Source organism: Mesoplodon mirus (genome assembly GCF_964341445.2).
Source record: "Mesoplodon mirus genome assembly, chromosome: 3".
NCBI lineage: Eukaryota > Metazoa > Chordata > Mammalia > Artiodactyla > Ziphiidae > Mesoplodon > Mesoplodon mirus.
Window position 1 is genome coordinate 160139200 of NC_138978.1, and position 15412 is coordinate 160154611.

The 15412-nt window shown below is 37.4% G+C and overlaps 1 protein-coding gene across 1 annotated transcript in view; it reads left to right on the plus strand.

Moving 5' to 3' along the window:
- SHCBP1L (SHC binding and spindle associated 1 like) overlaps positions 1 to 14239 on the plus strand; it is a 51251-nt gene extending 37012 nt beyond the window's left edge. The window contains exon 7 of the mRNA XM_082616316.1: positions 13554 to 14239. Coding sequence (XP_082472442.1) covers positions 13554 to 13712 — 159 coding nt within the window. The 3' untranslated portion in view covers positions 13713 to 14239. The remainder of the gene's footprint in view (positions 1 to 13553) is intronic.
- The last annotated feature ends 1173 nt before the right edge of the window (positions 14240 to 15412 follow it).

Consider the following 15412-nt stretch of genomic DNA (forward strand, 5'->3'; position numbering starts at 1 on the left):
CTACATCTATTGAGATGATCATATGGTTTTTATTCTTCAGTTTGTTAATATGGTATATCACATTGATTGATTTGCATATATTGAAGAATCATTGCATCCCTGGGATAAATCCCACTTGATCATGGTGTATGATCCTTTTAATGTGTTGTTAGATTCTGTTTGTTAGTATTTTGTTGATGATTTTCTCATCTATATTCATCAGTGATACTGGTCTGTAATTTTCTTTTTTTGTAGTATTTTTGTCTGGTTTTGGTGTCAGGGTAATTGTGGCCTTGTAGAATGAGTTTGGCACTTTTCCTTCCTCCGCAATTTTTTGGAAGAGTTTGAGAAGGATGGGTGTTAGCTCTTCTCTAAATGGTTGATAGAATTTGCCTGTGAAGCCATCTGGTCCTGGACTTTTTTTTGTTGGGAGATTTTTTTTTTTCCGTGGTACACAGGCCTCTCACTGTTGTGGCCTCTCCCATCGCGGAGCACAGGCTCCGGATGCGCAGGCTCAGCGGCCATGGGTCACGGGCCCAGCTGCTCCGCGGCATGCGGGATCTTCCCAGACCGGGGCATGAACCTGTGTCCCCTGTATCGGCAGGCGGACTCTCAACCACTGTGCCACCAGGGAAGCCCTGTTGGGAGATTTTTAATCCCGGTTTCAATTTCATTACTTGTGACTGGTCTGTTCATATTTTCTATTTCTTTCTGGTTCAGTCTTGGAAGGTTATACCTTTCTAAGAATTTGTCCATTTCTTCCAGGTTGTCCATTTTATTGGCATAGAGTTTCTTGTAGTCTCTAGGATGTGTTGTATTCCTGCAGTGTCCGTTGTAACTTCTCCTTTTTCATTTCTAATTTTATTGATTTGAGTCCTCTCCCTCTTTTTCTTGATGAGTCTGGCTAAAGGCTTATCAATTTTGTTTATCTTCTCAAAAAACCAACTTTTAGTTTTATTGATCTTTGCTATTGTGTTCTTTGTTTCTATTTCATTTATTTCTGCTCTGATCTTTATGATTTCTTTCCTTCTGCTAACTTTGGGTTTTGATTGTTCTTCTTTCTCTAGTTCCTTTAGGTGTAAGGTTAGATTGTTTATTTTTCTTGTTTCTTGAGGTAAGCTTGTATATCTATAAACTTCCCTCTCAGAACTGCTTTTGCTGCATCCCATAGGTTTTGGATTGTTGTGTTTTCATTGTCATTTGTCTCTAGGTATTTTTTGATTTCCTCTTTGATTTCAGTGATCTCTTGGTTATTTAGTAACGTATTGTTTAGCCTCCATGTGTTTGTGTTTCTTTCGGTTTTTTTCCCTTGTAACTGATTTCTAATCTCATAGTGTTGTGGTCAGAAAAGATGCTTGATATGATTTTGATTTTCTTAAGTTTACTGAGGCTTGATCTGTGAGCCAAGATGTGATCTATCCTGGAGAATGTTCCATGCGCACTTGAGAAGAAAGTGTAATCTGCTGTTTTTGGATGGAGTGTCCTATAAATATCAATTAAATCGATCTGGTCTATTTTGTCATTTAAAGCTTCTGCTTCCTTATTTATTTTCATTTTGGATGATCTGTCCATTGGTGTAAGTGAGGTGTTAAAGTCCCCCACTATTATTGTGTTACTGTTGATTTCCTCTTTTATAGCTGTTAGCAGTTACCTTATGTATTGAGGTGCTCCTATGTTGGGTGCATATATATGTATAATTGTTATATCTTCTTCTTGGATTGATCCCTTGATCATTATGTAGTGTCCTTCCTTGTCTCTTGTAACATTCTTTATTTTAAAGTCTATTTTATCTGATATGAGTATAGCTATTCCAGCTTTCTTTTGATTTCCATTTGCATGGAATATCTTTTTCCATCCCCTCACTTTCAGTCTGTATGTGTCCCTAAGTCTGAAGTGGGTCTCTTGTAGACAGCATATATATGGGTCTTGTTTTTCTATCCATTCAGCAAGACTGTGTCTTTTGGTTGGAGCATTTAATCCATTCACGGTTAAGGTAATTATTGATATGTATGTTCGTATGACCATTCTCTTAATTGTTTTGGGTTTGTTTTTGTAGGTTCTTTTCTTCTCTTGTGTTTCCCACCTAGAGAAGTTCCTTTAGCATTTGTCGTGGAGCTGGTTTGGTGGTGCTGAATTCTCTTAGCTTTTGCTTGTCTGTAAAGCTTTTGATTTCTCCATCAAATCTGAATGAGATCCTTGCTGGGTACAGTAATCTTGGTTGTAGGTTCTTCCCTTTCATCACTTTAAGTATATCATGCCACTCCCTTCTGGCTTGTAGAGTTTCTGCTGAGAAATCAGCTGTTAACCTTATGGAAGTTCCCTTGCATGTTATTTGTCATTTTTCCCTTGCTGCTTTCAATAATTTTGCTTTGTCTTTAATTTTTGCTAATTTGATTACTATGTGTCTCGATGTGTTTCTCCTTGGGTTGATCCTGTATGGGACTCGCTGCGCTTCCTGGACATGGGTGGCTATTTCCTTTCCGTTAATGAAGTTTTTGACTATAATCTCTTCAAATATTTTCTCTAGTCCTTTCTCTGTCTCTTCTCCTTCTGGGACCCCTATAATGCGAATGTTGTTGCGTTTAATGTTGTCCCAGAGGTCTCTTAGGCTGTCTTCATTTCTTTTCATTCTTTTTTCTTTGTTCTGCAGCAGTGAATTCCACCTTTAAGTCTTTCACTTATCTGTTCTTCTGCCTCAGTTATTCTGCTATTGATCCCTTCTAGTGTAGTTTTCATTTCAGTTATTGTATTGTTCATCTCTGTTTGTTTGTTCTTTGATTCTTCTAGGTCTTTGTTAAACATTTCTTGCATCTTCTCGATCTCTGCCTCCATTCTTTTTCTGAGGTCCTGGTTCATCTTCACTATCATTATTCTGAATTCTTTTTCTGGAAGGTTGCCTATCTCCACTTCATTTAGTTGTTTTTCTGGTGTTTTGTTGCTTCATCTGGTACATGGCCCTCTGCCTTTTCGTCTTGTCTATCTTTCTGTGAATGTGGTGTTTGTTCCACAGGCTGAAGGATTGTAGTTCTTCTTGCTTCTGCTGTCTGCTCTCTGGTGGATGAGGCTATGTTAAGAGGCTTGTGTAAGTTTCTTGATGGGAGGGACTGGTGGTGGGTAGAGCTGACTGTTGCTCTGGTGGGCAGAGTTCAGTAAAACTTTAATCCACTTGACTGTTGATGGGTGGGGCTGGGTTCCCTCCCTGTTGGTTGTTTGCCCTGAGGCAAGCCAACACTGGAGCCTACCTGAGCTCTTTGGTGGGGCTAATGACAGACTCTGGGAGGGCTCACGCCAAGGAGTACTTCCCAGAACTTCTGCTGCCAGTGTCCTTGTCCCCACGATGAGCCACAGCCACCCCCTGCCTCTGCAGGAGACCCTCCAACACTAGCAGGTAGGTCTGGTTCAGTCTCCCCTGGGGTCACTGCTTCTTCCCCTGGGTCCTGATGTGCACACTACTTTGTGTGTGCCCTCCAAGAGTGGAGTCTCTGTTTTCCCCAGTCCTGTCGAAGTCCTGCAATCAATTCCCACTAGGCTTCAAAGTCTGATTCTCTAGGAATTCCTCCTCCCGTTGCTGGAACCCCAGGTTGGGAAGCCTGACGTGGGGCTCAGAACCTTCACTCCAGTGGGTGGACTTCTGTGGTATGTGTTCTCCAGTCTGTGAGTCACCCACCCAGCAGTTATGGGATTTGATTTTACTGTGATTGTGCCCCTCCTACCATCTCATTGTGGCTTCTCCTTTGTCTTTGGATGTGGGGTATCTTTTTTGGTGAGTTCCAGTGTTCTCCTGTTGATGATTGTTCAGCAGCTAGTTGTGATTCTGGTGTTCTCACAAGAGGGAGTGAGAACACATCCTTCTACTCTGCCATGGTGGTTCCTCGACCTGAAGTTATTAATTTTTTTAAACTTATTAATTAATCCCATCCCTAGTCCTCCTGTATTCTCTATTGAGTTAATGTCCTAAATATCCTTCCAGTCAACTGCATATGTTAAACCATATATGTTTAACTTTTTAAAGAACCACTAAACTGTTTTCCACAGCGGCTGAACCATTTTACATTACCACCAGCAATGTTTGAGGGTTCTGATTTCTCCACATCTTTATCAACACTTATCTGTCTCTTTCATTATAGTCATCCTAGTGGTATATGAAGTGGTATCTCATTGTGATTTTGATTTTCATTTCGTCTTTTCATGTGCTTGTTGGCCATTTGTATCTCTCGTTTGGAGAGATATCTCTTCAAGTCCTATGCCCATTTTTGATTGGGTTGTTTGTTTTTTTGTTACTGATTATGAATTCCTTGTATATTCTGGATACTAGATTCATATTAGATGTATGTTTATGTATGTTTTCTCCCATTTCATAGTTGTCTTTTCACTTTCTTAATAATGTTCTTTGATGCACAGACGTTTTAAACTTTGGTGAAGTTCAGTTTATCTGTTTCTTCTTTTATTATTCATGCTTTTGGTATCATACCCAAGAATCCACTGCCAAATCCAAGGTCATAAAAATTTAACCTTATGTTTTCTCTTAAGAGTTTTATAGTTGTAGCTCTTATATTTAGGTCATTGATCCATTTTGTGTTAATTTTTGTATATGGTGTGAGTGAGGAGTCCAATTCTATTTCTTTGCATGTAGATATCCAGTTGTCCCAACACCACTGTTGAAGAGACTGTTCTTTCCTCCACTGAATAGTCTTGGCACCCTTGTTGAAAGTCAGCTGGCCTTGGTTGTATGGGTTTATTTCTGGGCTTTCAGTTCTGTTTCAGATACTGTCTATCCTTATGACAGTATCACACAGTTCAATTACTATAGCTTTGTAGTAAGTTTTGAAATCAGAGGTGTGAGTTCTCCAACTTTTTTTTCAGTACTGTCTTGGATATTCAGTGTCCCTTGCAATTCCATATAAATTTGAGGATAAGATCTTCCATTTCTGCTAAAAAGGCTATTGGAATTTTGACAGGAATTACATTGAATCTGTAGATCAATTAGGGTAGTATTGCCATCTTAGCAATATGAAAATCTTCCAATCCATAAACATGGAGCCTTCCAATTTACTTAGGCATTCTTTAATTTCTTTCAGCAAAGTTTTGTAGTTTTTACATAAAGGCTTTCACCTTATATGTATGTAAAAATCATTCCTAGATATTTTATTATTTTGGATGCTCTTGTAAATAGAATTATTTCCTTAATTTTCTTTTCAGATTGTTCATTGCTGGTATATAGAAACAAAACTGACTTGTGTGTTGATCTTGTGTCCTGCAACTTTGCTGAATTTATTAGCTATCATACTTTTTTGGTGAATTCTTTTGGGATTTTCTATGTATATGACATGTAGAATCATGTTGTCTGCAAATAGAAATAGTTTTACTTCTTCCTTTCCAGTCTAGATGCCTTTTATTTTTTTATTTTATTAGTATTATTTTTTTTGCGGTACGCGGGCCTCTCACTGTTGTGGCCTCTCCCGTTGCGGAGCACAGGCTCTGAATGCGCAGGCTCAGCGGCCATGGCTCACAGGCCCAGCTGCTCCGCGGCATGTGGGATCTTCCCAGACCGGGGCACGAACCTGCGTCCCCTGCATCGGCAGGTGGACTCTCAACCACTGCGCCACCAGGGAAGCCCCTAGATGCCTTTTATTTATTTTTACCTAGTTGCTCAGGCTAGAACTTCTTCTGGCTAGTACAGTGTTGAATAGCAGTGGTAAAAATAGGTTTCTTTGTTTTGTTCCTGATCGTAGGGAAGTGTTACAGGATGAACTGTGTCTCTCCAGAATTCATATGTTGAAGTCTTAATCCCCATACCTCAAAATATAACTACATGTATTTGGAGATGGGTATTTAAAGAAATGATTAAGTAAAATGAAGTCCTTATGGTGGGTCCTAACCCAAACTGCCTGATGTCCTTATAAAAAGACAAAATTTGGACACACAAAGAGGTACCAGGGTGCACATGCACAGAGGGACAACCATGTGAAGAGGAAGCAAGAGGGTGGCCATATGCAAGCCAAGGAGAGAGGTCTCAAAAGAAACCAAACTTACTGACACCTTGATCTAGGATTTGCAGCCTCCAGAACTGTGAGAAAATAAATTTCTGTTGTTTAGCTAACTAAGTTTGTGGTATTTTGTTACCCTAGGAAACCAATACAGGGAGAAAGCTTTCAGTCTTTTATGATTGAGTATGATGTTAACTGTGAGCTTTTCGTAAATTACATTTATTGTGTTGAGGAAGTTCCCCTCTATTCCTAATTTTTGAGTGGTTTTTATAATGAAAAGGTATTGGATTTTGTCAAATGTTTTTTTTTTTTTTTTTTTTTTGTGGTACATGGGCCTCTCACTGCTGTGGCCTCTCCCGTTGCGGAGCACAGGCTCCGGATGCACAGGCTCAGCGGCCATGGCTCACAGGCCCAGCCGATCTGCGGCATGTGGGATCTTCCCGGGCTGGGGCACGAACCCGTGTCCCCTGCATCAGCAGGCGGACTCTCAACCACTGCGCCACCAGGGAAGCTCCTCAAATGCTTTTTATACATCAATTGAGATGATCCTGTAGTTTCTTTCCCCCATTCATTTTATTAATGTAGCATTGATTGATTTTTATGTGTTAAACTACCACTGAATTCCTGGGATAAATCCCACTTGGTCATGGTGTATAACTCTTAAAATACTGTTGGGTTTGGCTTGCTAGAATACGTTGAGGATTTTTGCATTTATATTCATAAGCGAAATTGGTCTGTAGTTTTCTTCTGGTTTCTTTGGCTTTGTTATCAGAGGGCTGGCCTCATAGAAGGAGTTAGGAGCTGTTCTCTCCTGTTTTTGGAAGAATTGGAGAGAAGAATTGGTGTTAATTCTTTAAATGTTTTGTAGTAGTTACTAATGGAGCCATCTGGTCCTAGATTTTTCTTTTTTGGGAGGTTTTTGATTACTGATTCAATCTCTTTACTTGTTCTAGGTCTGTTCAGATTTCCTATTTCTTCTTGACTCAACTTTGGTAATTTGTGTATTTCTAGAAATTTGTACATTCATTTTGTTGTACATTTTGTTGGAGAATTTGTTGGTGTACATTTGTTCATAATATTCTCTTATAATCCTTTTTATTTCTAGAAGTTCAGTAGTAATGTCTCCACTTTCATTCCTGATGTTATTTTTTGCCTTCTCCCTTTTTTCTTAGTTTAGCTAAAGGTTTGTCAATTCCATAGATCACGTCAAAGAATCAACTTTTGATTTCATTAATTCTATTGTTTTTCTGTTCTCCATTTCATTTATCTCTGCTCTAATCTTTATTATTTTCTTTCTTCTGCTGACTTTGGATTTAGTTTGTTCTTCTTTTTCTAGTTCCATAAGATGTAAAGTTAGGTTACTGATTTGAGATCTTTCTTTTTTTTTAATTAATTAATTTTATTTTTGGCTGCATTGGGTCTTTCTTCATTGCTGCGCACGGGCTTTCTCTAGTTGTGGTGAGTGGGGGCTACTCTTTGTTGCAGTGCGCGGGCTTCTCATTGCGGTGGCTTTTCTTGTTGCAGAGCACGTGCTCTAGGCATGAGGACTTCAGTAGTTGTGGCACATGGGCTCAGTAGTTGTGGCTCACAGGCTGTAGAGAGCAGGCTCAGCAGCTGTGGTGCATGGGCCTAATTGGTTCGCGGCATGTGGGATCTTCCCAGACCAGGGCTCGAACCTGTGTCCCCTGCATTGGCAGGTGGATTCCCAACCACTGCACCAACAGGGAAGTCCCCAAGATCTTTCTTTTTTAATGTAAGCATTTATAACTATAAATTTCACTCTGAACTCCACTCTGAGCATCCCATAAGTTTTGGTATGTTGTGTTTTTGTATTCATTCACCTCAAAGCATTTTCTCATTTTTTCTTTGGGTTTTCTTTGACCCATTTGTTGTTTAAGAATGTTGTTTAATTTCCACATATTTGTGAATTTTCTAGTTTTTCCTGCTGTTATTCATTTCTAAATCAATTCCATTGTGGTCAGAGAGGATACATTTATTGAAACTTGTTTTGTAGCTTATCATATGGTGTATCCTGGAGAATGTTCCATGTGCAATTAAGAAGAATATGTATTCTTCTGTGTTGAGTTCTGTATTAGGTCTAGCTGAATTATAGTGTTGCTCAAATCCTGTTTCCTTATTGATCTTCTGTAGATGTACTAGTCATTATTGCAAATGGAGTATGGAAGTCTTCAACTATTATATTATTGTAGAACTGTCTAGTTCTCCCCTCAGCTCTGCCAGTGTTTGCTTCATATATTCTGGGGCCTCATTGTTTCCTGCATATGTGCTTATTATATCTTCTTGATGAATAAATTCTTTTTGGTCAATATATAATGTCCTTCTTTGTCTCTGGTAAAAACTTTTGACTTAAAGTCTATTTTGTTTAATATTAGTATAGTCACTGCAGTTCTCTTCTGGTTACTATTTGTATGGAATGTCTTTTTCTATCCTTTTACTATTAATTTATTAATATTTGGACCTAAAGTGAGTCCCTTGTAGACATTATATAATTGGATCATGTTTATCCATTCTACCAGTCTCTATCTTTTAATTGGTGATCTTAATCCATTTACATTTGAAGTGATTACTGATAAGGACTTCTGCCATTTGCCATTTGATTTCTGTAAGTCATATTCTTTTGTATTTGATGAGTTTTTTCTAGTGTTTTGTTTGACTCACTCATTTCCTTTCTGTATATTTTTAGTTATCGTCTTAGTGGTTACCATGGAGATTACAATTAACATTCTAAATTTATAATAATCTAGTCTGGATTGATACCAACTTAGCTTCAATAGCACATAAACACTCTGCTCTTTTACAGCTCCAATCCTACTTTATGTTGCTATTGTCACAAATTACATCTTTATACATTGTCTGCCCATTAACATGGATTTATAATTGTTTTATGCATTGCTCTTTTAAATCATACAGGAAACAAAGAAAAGGAGTTACATAGAAAGATTATAATAATACCGGCTTTATATTTACTCATGTATTTGCTGCCTTTGCTGGAGTTACTGCTTCATATGGCTTTGAGTTACTATCTAGTGTTCTTTTCCTTCAGTCTGAAGGACTCCCTTTAGCACAGGGAAGATCCAGCCTTTGTTTATCTGGGAATGTCTTAAGTTTTTCTTTATTTTGAAGGATAGTTTTGCCAGATACAGAATTCTTGTTTGATAGTGTTTTTTCCCCCTTTCAGCACTTTAAATATGTCATCTCATTGGTTTCTGTCTTCCATGGTTTCTGATGAGAAATCATGTTAATCTTATTGCCAATCCTTTGTTCGTATTGAATTGCTTCTCTCTTGCTGCTTTCAAGGTTCTGTTTTGGCTTTCAACAGTTTGATTATAATGTATGGTGTGGATCTCTTTGTATTTATTCTGCACCCATTAAGCTTCTTGGATGTGTTGATTCACATCTTTCAACAAATTTGGAAAGTTTCCAACCATTATTTTTCAAATATTCTTTCTGCTCTTTTCTCTCTCTCTTCTTCTGGGATTCCCATATCGGTGTTCTTGATGGAATACCACTGGTCCTTTCAACTTTCTTCATTTTTCTTCCTGCTCCTTAGATTCAATAATTGCAATTGTCCTATCTTCAAGTTTGTTATTCTTCTGCCTGCTCAGATCTGATATTGAACCTCTCTAGTGAGTTTTTCAACTATTGTACTTTTTTGTACTTTTAATGTACAGCTATAGAATTTCTATTTGGTTCCATTTTATAAGTTTTATCCCTTTATGGATATTCTCTATTTGTTCATCTGTTGTTCTCTTGGTTTCCTTTAATTATTTATCCATGGTTTCCTTGAGCTCTTTGAGGCTATTTAAGACAATTGATTTAAAGTTTTGTCTCGTAAGTCCAAAGTCTTTTCTGGACTTCCTCAGAGATGGTTTCTGTCAATTTCTTTTTTTTTTCCCTGTAAATGGGCCATAGCTTCCTGTTTCTTTGTATGTCTTATAATTTTTGTTGAAAACTGGGTATTTTTAATAGTATAATGTGGTAACTCTGGAAATTGGATTCTACCTCATCCCCAGGGTTTGCTGTATTGGTTGTTTAGGACTGCAGTTGTCCATATGTTTAGTGAATTTTCCAAACTGTTTTTGCAAAGGCTCTATTCTTTTTTGTGTGTGGCTGCTTAAGTCTCTGTTATCTCAGCAGTTAGTCAGTGACCTGAAATTTCCCTTAACACCTGCAGCTAAAAAGAAAAACAAAACCCAAAAACTCCTTGTCTTTGCAGATTAGCTCTGAGTTGAGGCACTCCTTCAAACTAAGCCAGGCTGCCTACAACCCTGCCTTAGTTTTCGCCTCCTGCTTGCACAGGGCCCAGTGATCGGCCAGAAGCACACGCTTAAGGTCTTTACAGGTCTCTTCTGAGTATGCATCCATCCCTGAGATTGTGCATTTTACTGTAGACTCCCCAGTATATAAAGTAGCTCTTATTTCCCCAAGAATCTTCCTCCTCAGCCTCCTCATTTGTAGGCTTTTCCTTGCCCTTCCTTCATCCTTTGTCCCAGGTAGCTTTGGGTAGAGTATGTCTTTAAATGCTTTCATCAGATGCTACTTATAAAGCTGCTCCATCCTGAGGGAGGTGAAACAAAGGTCAGTTTCTTTGCCAGTCCCTCTCCTGAGATACTACTGATCATCAGACAGGTCAAAATGCACGGTCACAATTTTTTGAGAATAAGGTCCCTATTTCCCCCACCCCTCACCCATCCCAGTGCCAGCAAGCCACATCAGAAATACGGGCTGTTGCTATTCACTCAACTGCTGCCAGTCTGGAGAATGGGATATGGTAGGCAAGTAAGTAAAAACACCAGAACACTTTCTTACTGAATTTTAACAACCTCTTCATCTAGCACTCCTTGGCTGCTATGTTTAATTAGATTTCAGAGTTACAAAAAACATTGATTCTGTCATTTTTTGCCAATTTGTTTGCTTTAGAAGAAGAACTAATTCTTGGAGCTCTTTACTCCACTATTTCCAGGATGTCACCTCTTTCTTGTATCTCTCTGCTCTCTCCTTCCTGAATGCATTGAGAGATACTCAATTCTGTCTTATCTTAAATAACAAAACAATATCTTCCCTAACTACCACATCTTTGTCTCTTCCCTTGCAGAGCCAAACTTCTTGAAATATTTGGCTTCACTTGTCTTTACTTCTTTCCCATTCATGCCTCTACTCACTGTGATCTGGTTTCTGCCTCCAGAGTATCAGTGAAAATGCTCTTGTGGTCATGTGGGACCAAGCTGTGGCTAAATGCAGTAGGGACTACCATCTCTTTTAATCTTTCAGCATTTGACATGATCTACTTCCTCCTTTCATGACATCTTGATCTGATTTTCTTACCACCTCTTTGGCCACTCCTCAGTTTTCTTTGTAATATCTTGTTTTTGCCTATCCTTTAAATGTTATTCCTCAGTGTTCTGTACAAGGGTGCTACCTTTTCCTTTTTATACATTCTTATAGCTAATCTCACCCATTCCCATGCTTGAATTTTCACACAAGTAAACAATTCTAGGGTCTATATACCTTGTCAGATTTCAGTCCTGTATTCTAGATCCTTATATAGATGGTCTACCGGATATCTCTGAGTGACTCCACTGGTACCTCAAATTAACTGGCACCAAAATTAAACTCATTACCTTCCCCCCTCAAACATTTTTCTCATGTTTCCTGTTTCAGTGAATAAGGCAAATATAAATGATGGGAATTCCCTGGCAGTCCAGTGGTTAGGACTCTGTGCTTCCACTGCAGGCAGCTCGGGTTCGATTCCTGGTCGGGGAACAAATATCCTGCAAGCCATACACATGGCACGGCACAAAAAATTTTTTTTTAATATATATATATAAATGAGATGTATTCTAGAGTTCTTCCAAAGTATTTACAGAGGTAGTCCTTGTACTGTCTGTTACAGAAGTATTTAGAGTATGTAAGATGTAATACAAGCACAAATGACTGTATTGGTTTGCTGATTTAGTGAGGATTTTTAAGTTTCATATATATATCTGGAAAAAAATGTTCACTCCTGCTTATCAAAGAAAATTAAAATGAGGCAGTGAGCCTATTAAAACGGCAAATATTTTTATACATTTAAAAGATACCCCATGCTGATGAGCTTGCAGAAAAGTGAGTTCTCAGACCAAGTTTCAATTGGTTAAACTTTCTTGGAGGGTGGTTTAGCAATATGTATCCAAGAGGCTTAAAATGTTTTATACCTTTTGACTTAGTAATTCTCAATCTAGTTTATACTAAAGAAATAACTAGAGATGTGCATGATTTATTTGTGGTAGTATTTTTGTAATATTGAAAAAAAATGTAAGCTATCTAAATGAGGGTAAGAAAATCATATTATGACACACCTGTATGATGTATTATTATGTAACTCATAAAAATTAGGCTTTGGAGACACAGACGTAGAGGACAAACATATGGACACCAAGGGGGTAAGGGGGTGGGTGGGATGAACTGGGAGATTGGGATTGACATATATACACTAGTATGTATAAAATAGATAACTAATGAGAACCTGCATGTAGCACAGGGAACTCCACCTCACTTCGCTGTACAGTAGAAACTAACACAACATTGTAAAACTATACCCTCCCAATTAAAAAAAAAAATCTAGGCTTTGAAAAAATATTTAAAGACATGGGGAAATGTGATATAATGAAATGAGAAAAATCAGGATTCAAAACCATATGCATCTATGGTATGATATATTGGTATTATGAATAAATGAATATATGCATGGGAAAAAGACAAGAAGGAAATATCTATATAAATATATTTTATTTAGGTTAAAATTTCCATTTTTGTTATGCTTTGTTTCATTTTGTTTTTTATAATAAGTGCCTCTTATATAATAAGAAAAACAATATATGAATGATGATGCCATTTCTATTGGGATAAAAGAATAGGCATTTTTTCAGAGTATATTTTTAGTTATCAGATTTTATTTTTAAAGTTCCTCATTCTTCATGGCACTAATAATGAAGTTCTTTCCCCTTTCCTACTCCCAGTGCAAAGTTCTGGTACTTTTTTGATTTTAGTTCTAGAATCTTTAATATATAAATTTTTGTTGGTCTACCGTAATTTTAGAGTCAGTTTGAGTTAAAACAAAGTAGTAGTTTCCAGTAGGAAAGAGATCTGATGTCATCAAGACCTAGATCTAAAACTTAGCTTCACCACCCACTAACTCTGCGTCCGTGGGCAAATCATTTACTCTCACTGAGTTTCAATTTCTTAACATTACAAGGGTATAATAATACTTTACCTCAAAGAACTGTTGTGAGGCTTAGGAGGTAATATGTAAAGGTCAAAATATGACTTCTGGCTGTATTTAATAGCTGTAAAATTACTAGTGATTGTAATCATTCACTAGTGAATGTAATTGTAATGAGAAAATCTCTTTTCATCATTCCTTAATTGATGGACTGATACTTTGAGCATTTAATGAACATAAATACATAGAGTATTTACAGTGCACTAACTATACAAAGTAAGTCTTTGGGAAAAGCACATGTTACCAATGTGTTAACTGATTAAAATGACCTGTTTCAGTTTGACCTACTGTTTTCTTTTTTTCAGGTAAAGGACTTATCTTCAGACACACTTCTCCAACAGCATGATGATTTGGATTTGGCTTTGGATAGTTGTTATAGTGGAGATACAGTAGTTATTTTTCCAGGAGAATATCAAGCTGTAAATCTTGCTTCATTGACTGATGACATCGTTATAAAGGGTTAGCAAGGCATCCTTTGCAATTTTTTAACAGCAATCTATGCTGGAGAAACTGTATATTATAAACATGGTTAATCAGATTACTAGAAATTAGAACAGGGTTTTGTTTCACAAAAATCCCTTATGTGCTTTTTACAATTAAGATTTTCTCACCTGTTCAGTAGTATATTATCTGTACAGGTGACCTCGTTTGGACATACTGTACCAGAGCAAATCAATCAGTGAGACTACTTTTTTCCCCATGATAATGTAGCACTACAAGCAGATTCTAAATAAATAATCAAAATTAAAAAAAATCAGTTCACAGTATCTTCTATTAGCTCTATATTTTTACCTAAACTACTTTTTTCTCCTCTGTCTCCATAGCACTTCATAGCACTCTAGTAGGAAAACCTAAATGTAAGGCTATATTAAAATATGCTCAGCATTTTCTCAGGAAGTTTAATTCACATGCAAAATCACTAAAATAGAAGTAAAAAGCAGAGTTTACTAAATTTCTTTTAGGTTCTGAACGTATTTAGTGACTTTAATTTTGACCTTTTAAAGTAAGGTTATTCCCCTTGTCTAGCCAAAAAGAAAAGACAGATGACTTAAACTTTGCTATCAATTCAAAAATTGAGCAACATTTTCACTAGATTTTGATGACTGTAATCAGTTATATTTTGCTGAACTATATGGGTAATAAGGATCATACTTGTAATTTTAAAAATTGGTAGCCTTCTTAAAGATCCAACCCCTTATTTTTGGATTGTTTAGATGATTGCTCAGACTACTCTAGAGCAAAATTATGGATATGATTACATTAATCTTGTAACCTAATTCAAGTCTCTGCCTGTCTTTTTCGTTATGGTAATTTATAATGGTTTTGAAGCCAGGTTTTGGTAAGATACTTTTTGTATCTTACACATTTTGTAGATGACTGCTCACTATATAATATAGGGAAATATATAGTGGAAGGAGTATGTTGAATAAGTACCATAGGTACATTTAGATTGATTATAAACCCAGATTCTTCCATCATGGCATCAAAATAAGATATGCATTCACAGGCTCTGGGAATTAGCACGTGGACATCTTTGAGGAGGCATTATTCTGCTCACCACTTGTCTTAACCAATTTTCTAGGTCAAGGGAAGACAAATCCTAATTCTACTCCTCAAATGGGATTTAAGAAGTTTCCTCTACCAGGACCAACCAATGCATAGCTTTTATACATTTAAAAGAGATTCTAAATTAGAACAATGGCATATGCCCTGAGAAAACCATAATTCAAACCATAATTCAAAAAGAAAACCACAATGTCCACTGCAGCACTATTTACAATAGCCAGGACATGGAAGCAACCTAAATGCCCCATCGACAGATGAATGGATAAAGATGTGGCACATATGTACAATGGAATAGTACTCAGCCATAAAAAGAAACGAAACTGAGTTATTTGTAGTGAGGTGGATGGAACTAGAGTCTGTCATACAGAGTGAAGTAAGTCAGAAAGGGGAAAACAAATACTGTATGCTAATGCATATATATGGAATTAAAAAAAAATGGTACTGATGAACCTGGTGGCAGGGCAGGAATAAAAACGCAGGCGTAGAGAATGGACTTGAGGACGGGGGTGGGGGGTGCGGGGGCGGAGCTGGGGTGAAGTGAGAGTGGCACGGACATATACACGCTATCACATGTAAAACAGATAGCTGGTGGGAAGCA